This window comes from Phyllobates terribilis, unplaced genomic scaffold, assembly GCF_046119375.1.
Source record: "Phyllobates terribilis strain yellow unplaced genomic scaffold, ASM4611937v1 Scaffold_4__5_contigs__length_816908805, whole genome shotgun sequence".
Taxonomy (NCBI): domain Eukaryota; kingdom Metazoa; phylum Chordata; class Amphibia; order Anura; family Dendrobatidae; genus Phyllobates; species Phyllobates terribilis.
The window spans coordinates 299,008,875-299,025,161 of NW_027362764.1; the positions used below are offsets into that span (position 1 = coordinate 299,008,875).

At 45.2% G+C, this 16,287-nt stretch overlaps 1 protein-coding gene across 1 annotated transcript in view; it reads left to right on the top strand.

Annotated features, from left to right (window-relative positions):
* Positions 1-830: 830 nt before the first annotated feature.
* Positions 831-16,287, top strand: part of PKD1L1 (polycystin 1 like 1, transient receptor potential channel interacting) — an 808,959-nt gene continuing 793,502 nt past the window's right edge. The window contains exons 1-2 of the mRNA XM_073676922.1: positions 831-903; positions 1,670-1,790. Of these exons, the coding sequence (XP_073533023.1) occupies positions 831-903; positions 1,670-1,790 (194 nt within the window). The remainder of the gene's footprint in view (positions 904-1,669; positions 1,791-16,287) is intronic.

The window sequence follows — 16,287 nt, forward strand, 5'->3', positions numbered from 1 at the left end:
AATGATCTGCCTTTGTCATATTACTCACATGCCTATGACGGGTTAACGAGGGGCATGAGAGGTTAAAGTGTTGAGATCTACACTGTTTCAGAACTTGCAGCAGGAGCCTCACTATGTGTGACAGTCGCTCCTGCTGTGGATGGCACAGAGCTTATGACTCCCATCAGCAGTTGTCATGCCTCCTTGAAGAATCATGCATGGGTTCTATTCATCCTGTGTATCCGAGGAGAACTTATAAATTCATAACTAAGTATGGCTAATGCAAATTAAAATAGTTAATCAATATATATATGAATATACAATAACAAAATATAAATATATTTAAATACACACAGGGGCTTAACTACCACTGTCGAAGTGGTCGCCACTGCAATCGGGCTCGGCGGGTGAGATCCGTCGATGCCAGCAAATACTTCTGTTCCGTCCATCCATCCATTCAAAAGCCAAGTGGTGGACGTGCAGGCAAAATATTGGAGTCAACAAGTTGGCTCATCACAAGGTCTATCAGTTCTGGTGCAACAAATACGGCAGTGGAGGTGGCTCGAATGCTTTGTAATAGTGAGATCACAGACGTCCATGCAAGTACCGTGCGTCACACGTTACACAAATCTGGAATGATGGCCCTAAAAAAAGGTGAAGAAGCCTCGACTTCAATATAGTCATAAGAAGCATTGGCTCGAGTTTACAAAAAAATACAAAAAGTGACAGAAGAATTGGAAACAGGTGATTTGGAGCGATGAGACAAAAGTCAATAGACTAGGCTCTGAAGGATGCAAATGGGTCTGGAAGAAACAAGGGAAAAATGGGTTAACGGATCAAGAAATTGAAAGATGCATGATGATATGGGGATGTTTCATAGCCAAAGGCGTTGGATACTTGACCAGGATCGATGCTGGTCTCAATGTTAGTATCTTTCAAGACGAGTTACTTCGTACACTCGAGCGCTATGGTTTTGAAAAGGATGACAGTGTTCCAGCAGGACAACGACGCAAAGCAAACATCGAGATTAGCAAAGAAATTGTTCAATGACAATGAAGTAGAGGTGCTGGATTGGCCCAATCGAACACTTGTGGGTAGAGTTGAGGAAAAAGCTGTATACATACCCAAGTGAGTCAACCAGTATGCACCAACTTTAAAAACATGTAGAAAGGACATGGGATCAGATTTCGGTCGATACATTCTTGATTCTGATCGAGAGCATGTCCAGAAGGATTCAGGCAGTGTTGAAAGCCAAAGGTGGATTTACAAAATACTAACAGAATAATAAAAATTACAATTTAGATTTTTAGGAGCAAAACAGTAACAATGCAGTGATATGACCAAGAATCTGCATAACTAATCATTTGCTAAATAGTTGCATGTCAAATTTATGTATGAGTTAGCCAAGATGATTATCTATAATTTAATGGTAGTCGAAGTAGTGGATGGCGAGATATGGAGCCTGAAAGTCAAAAGGTCAAAACATTTTTACCCTTTTGCTCGTCACTATATATATATAATCAGGATGGGGTGGGGGCCCCATTCCAAATCTTGCACCGGTGCCCATCAGATTCTAGTTACTCCACTGTATACACACATTTACAGTGTATTTACTGGTTATATATATAGATAGATATACACACTGTATAGCTTAATAATTTTATATTTCTATGATTTCATCCTTTTTTAGATCTCTGGTATGTAGGATGCTACAATCATAGCTTGCTCAATTTTCAAGAAGATGGATACAAGTCTTTGTATGCTCATGTTGGAGATTTACCAGCCTGTTCCAGATTGTGTCTTCAGAAAAAGTAAGTTATCTTGGGCATTTAGTGTACATTTTTTTCCAGCTGTCAAAAACAACAAGTTTTTCATGCTGACATTTTTATGTCCCAAAACTTTATTGTTAACGTTTTCTTAACAACTCCAAAGCACTTAAGAACCGAGCCATTTTGTATGTCAATGACCGAGCCTCATTTTTAATATCTGGCAAGTGTCACTTTGAGGTAATAACTCTGGAATGCTTCAACATATCCCAGTGATGCTGAGACTGTTTATTTGTACTATGCTGTACCTCATATGAGTGGTAAATTTTGGTTGATATGATTTGCGTTTATTTCTGAAAATATCGAAAATTTTACAAAAAAATCGATAATTTAGCAATTTTGAATTTTTATGCCCTTAAATCAGATTTTACCATGTAAAATAGTTAATAAATAACATTTCCCATATGTCTACTTTACAGTTACATTATTTTTGAAAAATATTTTTTTCTTTGTTAGGAAATTAGAAGGGTTAAAAGTTTATCAGCAATTATTCATTTTTCCAACAAAATTTACAAAACCAATTTTTTAGGGACCACAGCACATTTGAATTGACATTGAGTGGCTATATGACAGAAAATACCCAACAGTGACACCATTTTAAAACCTTCACCTCTCAAGGTGCTCAAAATCACATTCAAGAAGCATATTTACTCTTAAGGTGCATCACAGGAATTAAAACAATGTGGACAGAAAAAATGAAAATGACATTTTTTTTTCCACGAAAATGTTGCATTAGCCCCAAATTTTTCAATTTCACAAGGGTAACAAGAGAAAATGGAACATACAATTTGGTGTGCAATGTCTTTTGAGTACACCAATACCCCTTATGTGGTATAAAACTACTGTTTGGGTGCACAGCAGGGCTCGGAAGGAAAGGAGCACCATTTGACTTTTGGAGGACAAAATTGTCTGGAATAGCTAGCGGACGCCATGTTGCGTTCCTAAACATTGCAAACCCTCCACAAGTGACCCCATTTTGAAAACTATACCACTCAAGGAATTTACTATAGATGTGTGGTGAGCACCTTGAACCCACAGTTGCCTCACAGAATTGTATAACGTTGAGCCGTAAAAAAGGAAAAATACATTTTTCCCATAAAAATGTTGCTTGAGCCCCAATTTTTTTCATTTTCACAAGGGTAACAGGAGAAAATGGACTGTGCAATTTGTTGTGCAATTTCTCCTGAGTACATTGATACCCCATATGTGATGGAAAACTATTGTTTGGACACACAGTAGTGCCCAGAAGGTTAGGAGTACCATTTGAGCGCAAAATTGGCTGGAATAGATAGCAGACGTTATGTTGCATTTGCAGAGCCCCTGATGTGCCAAAACAGTGGAAACATCCCCCCAAGTAATCACATTTTGAAACTACACCCTTTAAGGAATTTATATAGAGGTGTGGTGAGCATTTTGAACCCACAGGTGCTTCATGGAATTTTAAAACATTGAACTGTGAAAATTAAAAATTACATTATTTCCCCAAAAATGTTGTTTTAGACCCAAATTTTTCATTTTCGCCAGGGTAAAAGGAGAAAAAGAGAAAATATGCCACATAATTTGTTGTGCAATTTCTCCTGAGTACAGGTATACTTCCTTCATATGTGGATAGAAACTCTTGTTTGGGTACACGGCAGGGCTCGGAATGGAAGGAGTGGTATTTGATTTTTGGAGTTGAAAATTGTCTGGAATAGAGAGCCGCCAAAGTTCCAAAACAGCAGAAACACCCACAAGTGACCCCATTTTGAAAACTACCACCTCTTGGAGAATTCCTATAGGGGTGTAGTAAGCATTTTAAACCCACAGTTATTTCACAGAATTGTATAACATTGTATAACATGTGAAAATGAAATAATTGTACAACATGTGAAAATGGAAAGTTACTTTTTTTCCACTAAAATGTTGTTTTAGCCCCAAGTTTTTAATTTTCAAAATGGCTAATATGAGAAAATGAACCACAAAATTTGTTATTGTTAATGTCTCCTGAGTATGGCAATACCCCATATGTGGTCAAAAACTACTTTAGGCACAGTGCAAAGCGCAGAAAGGAAGGAGCGCCATATTGGAGTGCAGATTTGCCTCGAATGGTTTTCGGGTGCCATGTCACATGTCAATCTGCAGGTTAATAGTGTTATTAAACTACCAGGCGCCTGCACTTAGCCAAACAAAGCGGGACAAAATGAACTTTTTTCTTCCTGACAGCATTCAGCTTTGAGTCAAGGGGGTCCACGCCGGTGGCTGCAACTGCACCCTCGGCTCTAACTAACACTGGCTCTGCATTGGGGCGGCTGTCAGTCAGGTCCGGGGACACTGTTACAGCCGTCGCTTTATATACAGAGTAGTGACTGGATCATTGCTGGCGTTGCTCCCATCACTGAAACGGGAACGCTGCAGGGGGGAATAAAGTTAATTTTCTCTCGTTTAATAATAACACTATTAGGCTGTGTGCCCACGATGCGTTTTTCAAGCGTTTACGCTGCGGAATTTCCGCAGCGTAAACGCTTGGGAAACGCTTGGTAAACCTTCCCCCAAGGCCTCCAATGCAATTCCGCACTTTCAATGCCCATGCTGCGTATTTTTCCGCAGCGTTTATGCTGCGCTCAAAAATACGCATGTCCATTAATTTTGTGGACATCGCCGCCATTGACTTGCATTAGAACGCGCCAATTCCGCAAGACTGCATCTGTATTTGCGTAATTGGCGCGTTCTAATGTGCGGATGGTACCCAAGTCTGGAGGAGAGGAGACTCTCATCCAGACCTGGGTACCATAGAATCTGTAAAAAAAAGAATTTAAAATAAAAAATAAAGTTTATACTCACCTTCCGATGTCCTCCCGGTGTTTTGTCCACTCCGTCCGGTCTCTTGCAATGCTCGCGCTGTTGTGAAGGACCTGCCATGACTTCACTGAGTCATGTGGCCTGTCACATGACTGAATGACATCACAGCAGGTCCTTCACACCACCGCGAGCAGTGCAAGAGACCGGACGCGGCAGAGAAAACACCGGGAGGACACCGGAAGGTGAGTATAAACTTTTTTTTTTATTTTTTACCATTCTTATTCTTTTTTTTAACTATTACTTGGTCACACTATATAAATCCATGCCGGTTGCATGGATTTATATAGTGTGACTAACTTGTCAAGCACTTTCCAAGTGATGCTCAAAATCGCTTGGAAAACTGCTTGAAAAAACGCATGCGAAAACGCTGAAAAAACGCTTCTCTCTGGCTGAAAAAATGCATGTAAATCTGCATGCGTTTTTTTCTGCCAGAGAGAGGCAAAAACGCTCTGCATCAAATCTGCTACGTGGGTACATAGCCTAAAACTACAGATTAACCCCATATCTGCAGGTTAATAGCGTTTTTTCTGGTGACAAGTTCCCTTTAATAAAATCATCTAATGGTGCAGCGAGCTAGTTTTACTAAATTTTATACCATTGAGTGGTGAACAAAAGAAATAAAATTTTTACCACTATAATGTTATTTTAGCCCCAGATTTTACATTTTCAAAAGGGGAAATAGGTAAAAATCACCACATAATTTGTTACACAATTTCTTGTCAACGTGGCTATACCCCTTATGTGGCTGTACAGTACTGTTTGGCCACACGCGGATATTTTCGTAGAATAGTTTGCCAACTCCATATACAGAGCACCTAAGTGCCAGAAGAGCAGAAACCTCCCTAAATTGACCCCAATTTGGAAATTTCACCTCTCTGGGAATTAATCTATGGTTATAGTGATGATTTTTACTCCATGGGTGTTTTCCAGAAACAAGGAGTAATGGACAATGCAAAGTGAAAATGCAAATATGCCATTGTAGTTCCCATAAATTTTAGTGCCCGTACATTATGTCCAGCTCGCGCTTCTGGAAACACGCACCCGTAAATTAAGTGGGCTCTCATTGCTACTGTAATGCCAAACATGTGGATGCTAGCTGTGGTTTAGGCACACTGTCGGGCTCAGGAGGAGGGGGCATTTGGATTTGAGAGGGCAGATTTCACTGGATTTCTTTAGGTGGAAGCCTATATTTCTGTCAACAGATTGTTACGGTACCGGGTGGTGGAACCACTGTGCTGTGATACAAGGAGGGACCGGAGGGGCGTAACTAGGGCCTCACCCGAACGACCTTGGCTATATGGCGGCTTAGTCTACTCCGTGGACCAGGTGCTACTCCGGGACCGACCTCGTGTGAGAGCAGGCGACTTCCACGGGACTGATGACAGGCGCTGACTGGCACAGCAGATAGGCATGATTAGTAGGTAGGCACGGCTGGTAGGCAAACACGGCTGGTAGGTAGGCATGCACGGCTGGCAGGCAGGCTGGCGGGCACAACTGGTAAATAGGCAGGCGGGCATGACTGGTAGACAGGCTGGCGGGCACGGCTGGTAGACAGGCTGGCGGGCACGGCTGGTAGACAGGCTGGCGGGCACGGCTGGTAGACAGGCTGGCGGGCACAGCTGATAGACAGGCTGGCGCGCACGACTGGTAGACAGGCTGGTGGGCACGGTTGATAGACAGGCTGGCGGGCAGCACTGAGGGCTGACAGGAGTGTGCGACACTAATAGACAACATTTCTCAGGCACCTCCATCTCGGGGGAGGTGCCTTAAATTGTGGATGTCCTCCAGCTATTAGCAGTGGACATCTTAGGGCGGCGCGCTCGTCCGCTTTAAGAAACAGGGAGCGCGCGCCCTAAGCACAGTGCGCCGGGATCTGTGCATGGTGCACGCACCCCGAGTGAGCCCAGCAGCGTGGGAAGCAGGAAGAGGAGTCGCGCATACAGGACCCAGGCAGTGGCGGTAATGGGGTCAGCGTCTCTGCCGGGGGAGAGAGGCAGAAGGCAGAGGCACCGGTGCTACAGTACCCCCACCTTTACGCCCCCCTTCTTCTAGCCCGCAAGGAATTTCTCTAGGAGAAGAGGAGCGTGGCTGTTCTCCCTGGGTTCCCAGGACCTCTCCTCAGGACCAAACCCCTTCCAATCCACAATAAAAAAGGTTTTTCCTTTTACCCTCTTGGTAGCCAGATTGTTCTCTACCTCAAAAACATCATCGGCGTAGACTGGAGCTGGAGTGGAACACGGATCATCAGAGAAAGGGTTGAGGACGACAGGCTTGAGGAGAGACACATGAAAGGAATTGGGGATCCATAACGAGGCAGGGAGTTTCAGTCTGTACGCCACACAATTAATTTGTCTCAGAATCTCGAAGGGGCCAATGTACCGCTGACGCAACTTGTATGAAGGTATTTTGAGACAAACTTACTTGGATGATAGCCAGACTTTGTCCCCCGGACGGAATAGAGGCGGATCCAGATGTCTCTTGTCTGCATGTTTCTTCATCCGCTCAGAGAACTGCAGCAACGCAGACTTTGTGTCCTCCCAGATCTCAGAAAAGTTCTTAACAAGAGACTCCACAGCAGGATTGCCCACAGAAGTAGAAATAGGAACCAAAATATTGGGATGCTGACCGTATACCACAAAAAACTGAGATTTGGCTGAGGACTCGCACACATGATTATTGTAGGAAAATTCGGCAAGGCAGGAGATCCACCCAGTTGTTATGGTAGGCGTTGACGAAGTGCCAAAGAAAGCTAGTGAGGATCTGATTGATCCGCTCAACCTGACCATTACATTGTGGATAAGCCAATGAGAAATCCAATGCGACATTCAGAAGCTTGCACGTGGCTCTCCAGAAGCGTGAAGCAAACTGGACCCCTCTATCCGAAACAATATGAAGAGGTAGACCGTGGAGACAGAAGATGTGATGGATGAATTCTTTAGCCAGCACTGGCACAGAGAATAGCCCAGGCAGAGGAATGAAGTGGGCCATTTTGGAGAAGCGGTCAGCTACCAGAAAAATAGCAGTACAGCCAGCTGATACAGGAAGATCAGTGATGAAATCCATCGCAATATGCTGCCACGGAGCGGTAGGCACAGATAAAGGAAGTAGTCAACCCGTCGGAAGTTGCTTAGAAGTCTTGTTTCGGGCACGGGAAGAGCAGGCTAAGATGAAATCTGCAACATCCTTGCCTAGGGTCGGCCACCAATAACTGTTTTCTTCTGTCCGGCATGACCTGCCAGTTTAGATGAATGAACCGAGAGTAGGACCCTCTTCCTATCCGGAGCCCCAACAAAATTCCTACCAGAGGGAAGACAACACAGATCAAATGGGGCAACCGTAATTATTCTGGAGGGTTCAATGATGTGTTGACGCTCCTCCTCTTGATTGGTCGACAGAAAAGATCTGGAGAGTGCGTCTGCCTTGATATTTTTATCCGCCGGCCGGAAGCGGAAAGTGAAATTGAAGCGGGCGAAGAACAGAGACCATCTGGCCTGTAGAGGGTTAAGCTGTTGAGCAGACTGCAAATAGACAAGATTCTTATGGTCCGTGTTGATGACCACTGGATGCAAGGCCCCTCTAGAAAGAATCACCATTCTTTCAGCGCTAGTTTGATGGCAAGTAGTTCCCAATCTCCAATTGAGTAATTGAGCGCTGGGGGAGAGAAGAGCTTGGAAAAGAAGCCGCAAGTCACCATTCGACCGGAATAGGATGTCTGGGTGAGAACTGCGCCTGAGGAAGAAGCATCCACCTCCAGGAAAAACTGCTTGTTACCTTCAGGATGATGCAGCTCCGGAGCTGAAGAAAAGGCCTGTTTCAGAGATACGAAGACGCTTTCTGCCTCAGGAGTCCATTCCTTGGGATTGATCCAGGGCTGAGGTGGGAGGAATGAACAGGCGATAATAATTTACGAATCCAAGAATCCGCTGAATAGCCTTCAGCCCCTCAGGTCGGGGCCACTTTAGAACAGCAGACACTTTTTCGGGATCCAGTTTTAGGCTGGTCTCCGAGATTATGTACCCCAGGAATGGAAGAGAAGTCTGCTTAAAAATGCATTTTTCGAATTTGGCATACAGAAGATTCTTCCTGAGCCTCCGCAATACCTGTCAAATGTCTCTCCGATGTGAAGGAAGATCAGGAGAGAACACTAGTATATCGTCCAGGTACACCACCACGCATGTGTAGAGAAGATCTCGGAAGATGTCATTCACCAACTCTTGAAAGACTGCTGGTGCGTTGCAGAGACCAACGGGCATCACGTGGTACTCGTAGTGGCCATCCTGAGTGTTGAATGCCGTCTTCCACTCTTCACCCTGGTGAATGCAGATAAGATTGTATGCGCCACGGAGATCGAGCTTAGTGAAGAGTTTTGCGCCTTTGAGGCGATCAGACAACTCAGAGATGAGAGGCAGAGGATACTTATTTTTTATTGTGATGTGATTTAATCCCCTATAGGCGAAGAGAACAGGGAGGTGAGGCACCAGGAATGAGGTCGATGGGACAATCATACGGCCTATGAGGAGGTAGTGTCTCAGCCTCTTTCTTGTCAAAGATGTTAGTGAATGACCAGTAGGGTGCCGGCAAGTCGAGTAGATTAGCTGGGGTGGACAGAGCAGGATGAACAGAAACCAGGCAGGGTTTGTAACACTCCTGACCCCAGTGGAGCACTTCTCCCGGACTCCAATTCAAGACTTGCTCGTGTCTCTGTAGCCAAGGCAGTCCTAGCAGCAAGGGATGAAAGAGGCCAGACAGCCAGACAGCACATAGAAGGAGATTTTCTCCGAGTGTAGCATTCCAGTCTGGAGAACTACGGGCTTGGTGATGAACAAGATGGACTTGGAGAGGGGCCTCCCACCCACCAAGGAAACCGCCAATAGATCCGGGAGACGTTGGATAGGAATCTGATTCTGCTCCACAATGGCTTGTTGGATGAGATTCCCAGCAGCACCGGAATAGAGATAAGCAGTCTCGAAAAAACGGATGTTGCCACAGGAAACCGATACAGACAGAGTCAGGGATGGAGAGGAAGAATTCTTGCCCAGGATGACTTCTCCAAGCGATCCTAGGCACTGAAGTCTCCCGGTCTCTCTGGACAGGAGCGGATTACATGCTCCGAACTACCACAATAAAAGCATCTTACCTCAGCGCGGCGGACCTCCTGGCGAGTCTTGGCCAACGTCACCTGGTCTGCCTGCATAGATTCAGGGGTGGATGCCGAAGCAGAGACTTGTTGCGAGACCAGCCTTTGGAAGGTGGGTGCAAGGTATAGAGATCTTTTCTCACGGATCACTTCCTTAAAATGCTCCTGGAACCTGATGTTGATCCGTGTGGCCAGAGACACTAGATCGTCCAGAGAGGTGGTTATGTCATGACCGTCAGTTTGTCCTTGATCCGCCCAGAAAGTCCCTCCCAAAAGGTAGCCACCAGAGCCTCATTATTCCGGGCGAGTTTAGACACAAGGGTGCGGAAACGCACAGCGTACTGGCCCACTGTGAGGTTCCCCTGGCGTATACAAAGAAGAGAGGAGGCTGTCGAGGATTTGCGGCTGTGCTCATCGAAAACCCTCTGGAAGGCCTCAAGGAAAGCCTGGAGGTTGGACACCAGAGGATCCCCTCTCTCGGATAGGGGATTGAGCCACTCCAACACCTCTCCAATGAGATGAGACATGATGAATTCCAATTTAGCCCGGTCTGAAGCAAACTGATGAGCCAGGAGTTCGAAGTGCACCGTGCACTGGGCACTGATTGACGAAACCCCGACATAGAGTGGGATCACCGCCAAAGTATGAAGGAGCAGACAGTCAGGGTCCAAAGTTGGGTGCCACACCACCACTGGATTGAGGTGCTGTCGGAGCGGACACTGCTTGGTTAGAGGCAGACACAGCCGGGGTGGACAGTGCATCCAAGCAAGAGTTTACAGTCCGCAGAAAGGACAGGATTGTATCCTGTTGAGATTTCTGGTGGGAGACCTCTTGGTACAGGTCCGAAACCGAGGGAGCCTGGGAGCCACCGGATTCCATGGCCTAAACAAACTGTTACGGTGCCGGGTGGTGGAACCACTGTGCCGTGGTACAAGGAGGGACCGGAGGTGCGTAATTAGGGCCTCACCCGGACCAACCTTGGCTGTATGGCGGCTTAGTTGACTCCGTGAACCAAGGAAGAACTGAGAAGGTGGACCAGGTGCTACTCCGCGACCTACCTTGTGTGAGAGCAGGCGACTCTCACAGGACTGATGACGGGTGCTGACTGGCATGGCAGATAGGCACGGTTAGTAGGCTGGCATGGCTGGTAGGCAAGCACGGCTGGTAGACAGGCAGGCAGGCGGGCACGTCTGACAGACAGGCTGGCGGGCATCACTGGGACCTGAGGGCTGACAGGAGTGTTAGACACTAACAGACAACATTGCTCAGGTACCTCCATCTTGGGGGAGGTACCTTAAGTAGTTGATGTCCTCCGGCTATTGGCGCGTGCGGCCCCCTTAAGAAACAGGGAGCGCACGTGCGCGCCCTACGCACAGTGCCCAGGGATCTGCGCGCGATGCATGCTCCCCGGGTGGGCCCAACAGTATGGGAAGCAGGAAGAGGAGCGGCGCATACAGGACCCGGGCCGCGGCGATAAGGGGGTCGGCGTCTCTGCCGAGGGAGAGAGGCAGAAGGCTGAAACGCCAGTGCTAAACAGATGACGAACCTAAATGGTGAATTTGTTTTTTGTAGGTTGAGTAGAAGCTTTTATTGGTGCCATTTTGGGGTACAGAATATTTTGGATCAGTTCACATTTATCCTGCGCTCTATGCTGAGTACTTACATCAGGATTTTCATCTAAATCTACAAAATACATGATTTGGATGAAACCCCCGAGGTATCCATTCACTAATGAGGCAGCTGAGATACTCTGTACGCTATGTGGCTTCAGTTCTGCGGTATCCTACTTTTAAGAGGCGCACAAAATTGTGGCTGAACGCACTTTTATGCACTCCTAAAAGGAAGGACATGGCCAGATCATAGGCCAGACAGAGTCCACAGTGTCTCCATCTGCCTCATTATAGAAAATCTTCCGCCAAGGGTTCCATTTGACTCATTTATTTCAGAGCTTTACACAGAATCCCCGGCGTAAGCGCTCAGTGTAGAGCATAAGATAAATGTGAGCTGAGCCTTACTTCCATCTTTGGGAGCCAGAATAAACAAATCAACAGCAGGTGAAGAATTGGTTTTAATTATTTTTTGCGCTGTTCCTCATGTGGTATAAATGATTAGACAAGTTTATTCTTCTGGTCGATGCGATTACAGCGATACCAGATACCACACATTAAAAAAAACATATTTTAAGTACTATAATTTTCTGTATACACTGTGTGCAGAATTATTAGGCAAATGAGTATTTTGATCACATGATACTTTTTATACATGTTGTCCTACTCCAAGCTGCATAGGCTTGAGAGCCAACTACCAATTAAGTAAATCTGGTGATGTGCCTCTCTGTAATGAGGAGGGGTGTTGACTAATGACATCAACAACATATATAAGGTGTGCATAATTATTAGGCAACTTGCTTTCCTTTGGCAAAATGGGTCAGAAGAGAGATTTGACAGGATCTGAAAAGTCCAAAATTGTGAGATGTCTTGCAGAGGGATGCAGCAGTCTTGAAATTTCCAAACTTTTGAAGCGTGATCAGCGAAGAATCAAGCGTTTCATGGCAAATAGCCAACAGGGTCGCAAGAAGCGTGTTGGCCAGAAAAGTCGCAAAATAATTGCCCATGAATTGAGGAAAATCAAGCACGAAGCTGCCAAGATGCCATTCGCCACCAGTTTTGCAATATTTCAGAGCTGCAACGTTACTGGAGTATCAAAAAGCACAAGGTGTGCGATACTCAGGGACATGGCCAAGGTAAGAAAGGCTGAAAAACGACCACCTTTGAACAAGAAACATAAGATAAAACATCAAGAATGGGCCAAGAAATATCTTAAGACTGATTTTTCAAAGGTTTTATGGACTGATGAAATGAGAGTGACTCTTGATGGGCCAGATGGATGGGCCAAAGGCTGGATCAGTAAAGGGCAGAGAGCTCCACTCCGACTCAGACGCCAGAAAGGTGGAGGTGGGGTACTGGTATGGGCTGGTATCATCAAAGATGAACTTGTGGGACTTTTTCGGGTTGAGGATGGAGTGAAGCTCAACTCCCAGACCTACTGCCAGTTTCTGGAAGACAACGTCTTCAAGCAGTGGTACAGGAAGAAGTCGGTATCGTTCAAGAAAAACATGATTTTCATGCAGGACAATGCTCCATCACATGCATCCAGTAAAGGTTTAAAAGAAGAAAAAATAATGACATGGCCCCCTTGTTCACCTGATCTGAACCCCATAGAGAATCTGTGGTCCATCATAAAATGTGAGATCTACAGGGAGGGAAAACAGTACACCTCTCGGAACAGTGTCTGGGAGGCTGTGGTGGCTGCTGCACGCAATGTTGATCGAAAACCGATCAAGAAACTGACAGAATCTATGGATGGAAGGCTGTTGAGTGTCATCATAAAGAAAGGTGGCTATATTGATCACTAATTTTTTTGGTTTTTGTTTTTGCATGTCAGAAATGTTTATTTCTAAATTTTGTGCACTGATATTGGTTTATCTGGTGAAAATAAACAAGTGAGATGGGATTATATTTGGTTTTTATTAAGTTGCCTAATAATTCTGCACAGTAATAGTTACTAGTGTTGAGCCACCTCCGTAGTGTTCGGGTTCGGTTCGGTTCGTCGAACACCGGGATGTTCGAGGAACTGTTCGTCGAACTGTTTGTGGAACACCTTAGAACACCGTCGAACACCGTTAAAACCAATGGCAAGCAAACAAAAACACATAGAAAACAACTTGAAAGGTGTCCAAAAGCTGACAAACTGCTCAGAAGACACTCTCTTTAAAAAAGCCGGCCGGCAAATTCAGCAGCGGCATACACCGGTACCCGACAATTTAGACAAGAAGGAATAGAGCATCACACATAGATTAGATAGATAGAAACATGTCAGTCACACATATAAGAAGCACAGTGACAGTGTTGATTACTGCACTTGTCATTTAGTGTAAAGGATTTATTAAAAAAAATATTAGTGTTTTCATGCACCGTCTCTTTAAAAAAGCCGGCCGGCAATTCAGCAGCGGTACCCGACAATTTAGAACAGAAAGAATAGAGCTTCACACATAGATTAGATAGATAGAAACATGTCAGTCACATATATAAGAAGTACAGTGACAGTGTTGCTTACTGTACTTGTCATTTAGTGTAAAGGATTTATTTAAAAAAATAATAGTGTTTTCATGCACCGTCTCTTTAAAAAAGCCGGCCGGCAATTCAGCATCTGTACCCGACAATTTAGAACAGAAAGATAGAGCATCACACATAGATTAGATAGATAGAAACATGTCAGTCACATACTGTATATATGAAGTACAGTGACAGTGTTGGTTACTGTACTTGTCATTTAGTGTTAAAATAAAGGATTTATTAAAAAAAAATATTAGCGTGGGGTTCCCCGTAATTTTAGTCTCTAGCGGAGGTTAAGCAGACAGCTGGGGCAGATGTTTGAAGCCTAGGAAGGGGGTAATACCCACGGAGCTACCCATATCAGCCCCCAGCTGAATACCTAGCCTATACTAGCTATTAAAATGGGGGAACCCCCAAAAAATGACGTGCGGTCCCCCCTATTTTAATAGCTAGCAAAGGCTAGGCAGACAGCTGGGGGCTGATATTAATAGCTCAGGAAGGGTGCCATGAATATTGGCCCCCTCCCAGGCTAGAAACACCAGCCGTCAGCCGCCCCAGAAATGGCGCATCCATAGGATGCTGTCAGTGACGTGCATGAGGTGAGTTCATGTCCAATGATCTCAGCTCACCTCATGCACGTCATTGACAGCGTGGGAGAATTCTCACGCTGAAGCGCTGAGTGCAGGAGAAATTTCCCACGCTGTCAGTGACGTGCATGAGGTGAGCTGAGTTCATTGGACATGAGCTCACCTCATGCACGTCACTGACAGCGTGGGAGAATTCTCCTGCACTCAGCGCTTCAACGTGAGAATTTTCCCACGTTGTCAGTGACGTGCATGAGGTGAGTCGAGTTCATTGGACATGAACTCGGCTCATCTGGATGCCGTCACAGAGAGACGCTGAGGAGCGCAAGCAAGCCTGCGCTTCTCAGTGTCTGCAGGATGACAGGCTGGATGGCAGCTTTCTGCTGCGGTCCAGCCTGTCATCTCGATGTAGCAGAGCTGAAGCTGTCGTGGGAACCATGGAAAGGTAAGGATTATGTTGCTTTATTATTTTTCTTTTATTGCAGGGGATCGTTGGCTTCAGCTGGAATGGGCGTGATTGTAAGTATGGTTTAATTTAGAACAATAAAGAATTGTGTCTTTATTTCAATTAAAGGACTTTATTCTGGGTGTTTGTGTTTTTTTTTAACTTTGACTATGGGGTTAGTAATGGGGGTGTCTTATAGACGCCTCTCCATTACTAACCTGGGCTTGATGTCAGCTGGCATTATAAGCTGACATCAACCCCAGCCCTATTACCCCACTGCCACCGCTACAGGGCAGTGGGAAGAGCGAGGCTAAGTGCCATAATTGGCGCATCCTATGGATGCGCCATTTCTGGGGCGGCTGACGGCTGGTGTTTCTAGCCTGGGAGGGGGCCAATATTCATGGCACCCTTCCTGGGCTATTAATATCAGCCCCCAGCTGTCTGCCTGGCCTTTGCTAGCTATTAAAATAGGGGGGACCCCACGTCAATTTTTGGGGGGTCCCCCATTTTAATAGCTAGTAAAGGCTAGGCATTCAGCTGGGAGCTGATATTAGTAGCCTGGGAAGCTCCGTGGGTATTATCCCTTCCCAGGCTTCAAACATCTGCCCCAGCTGTCTGCTTAACCTCCGCTAGAGCCTAAAATTACGGGGAACCCCACGCCAATTTTTTTTTAAATAAATCCTTTATTTTAACACTAAATGACAAGTACAGTAATCAACACTGTCACTGTACTTCATATATATGTGACTGACATGTTTCTATCTATCTAATCTATGTGTGATGCTCTATTCCTTCCATTCTAAATTGTCGGGTACTGCTGCTGAATTGCCGGCCGGCTTTTTTAAAGAGACGGTGCATGAAAACAGTAATATTTTTTTTAATAAATCCTTTACACTAAATGGCAAGTACAGTAATCAACACTGTCACTGTACTTCTTATATATGTGACTGACATGTTTCTATCTATCTAATCTATGTGTGATTCTCTATTCCTTCCATTCTAAATTGTCGGGTACCGCTGCTGAATTGCCGGCCTGCTTTTTTAAAGAGACGGTGCATGAAAACACTAATATATTTTTTTAATAAATCCTTTACACTAAATGACAAGTACAGTAATCAACACTGTCACTGTACTTCTTATATATGTGACTGACATGTTTCTATCTATCTAATCTATGTGTGAAGCTCTATTCTTTCGGTTCTAATTTGTCGGGTACCGGTGTACGCCGCTGCTGAATTGCCGGCTTTTCATGTTTCACTGTGAGCACAGTTCCCATCGATTTGGGCAATCACTCTAATGCCACAACCACCATGGCTGTGGCATTACAGTGAGTGGCAGACAATCCCTGCATGATTGGTGCTCT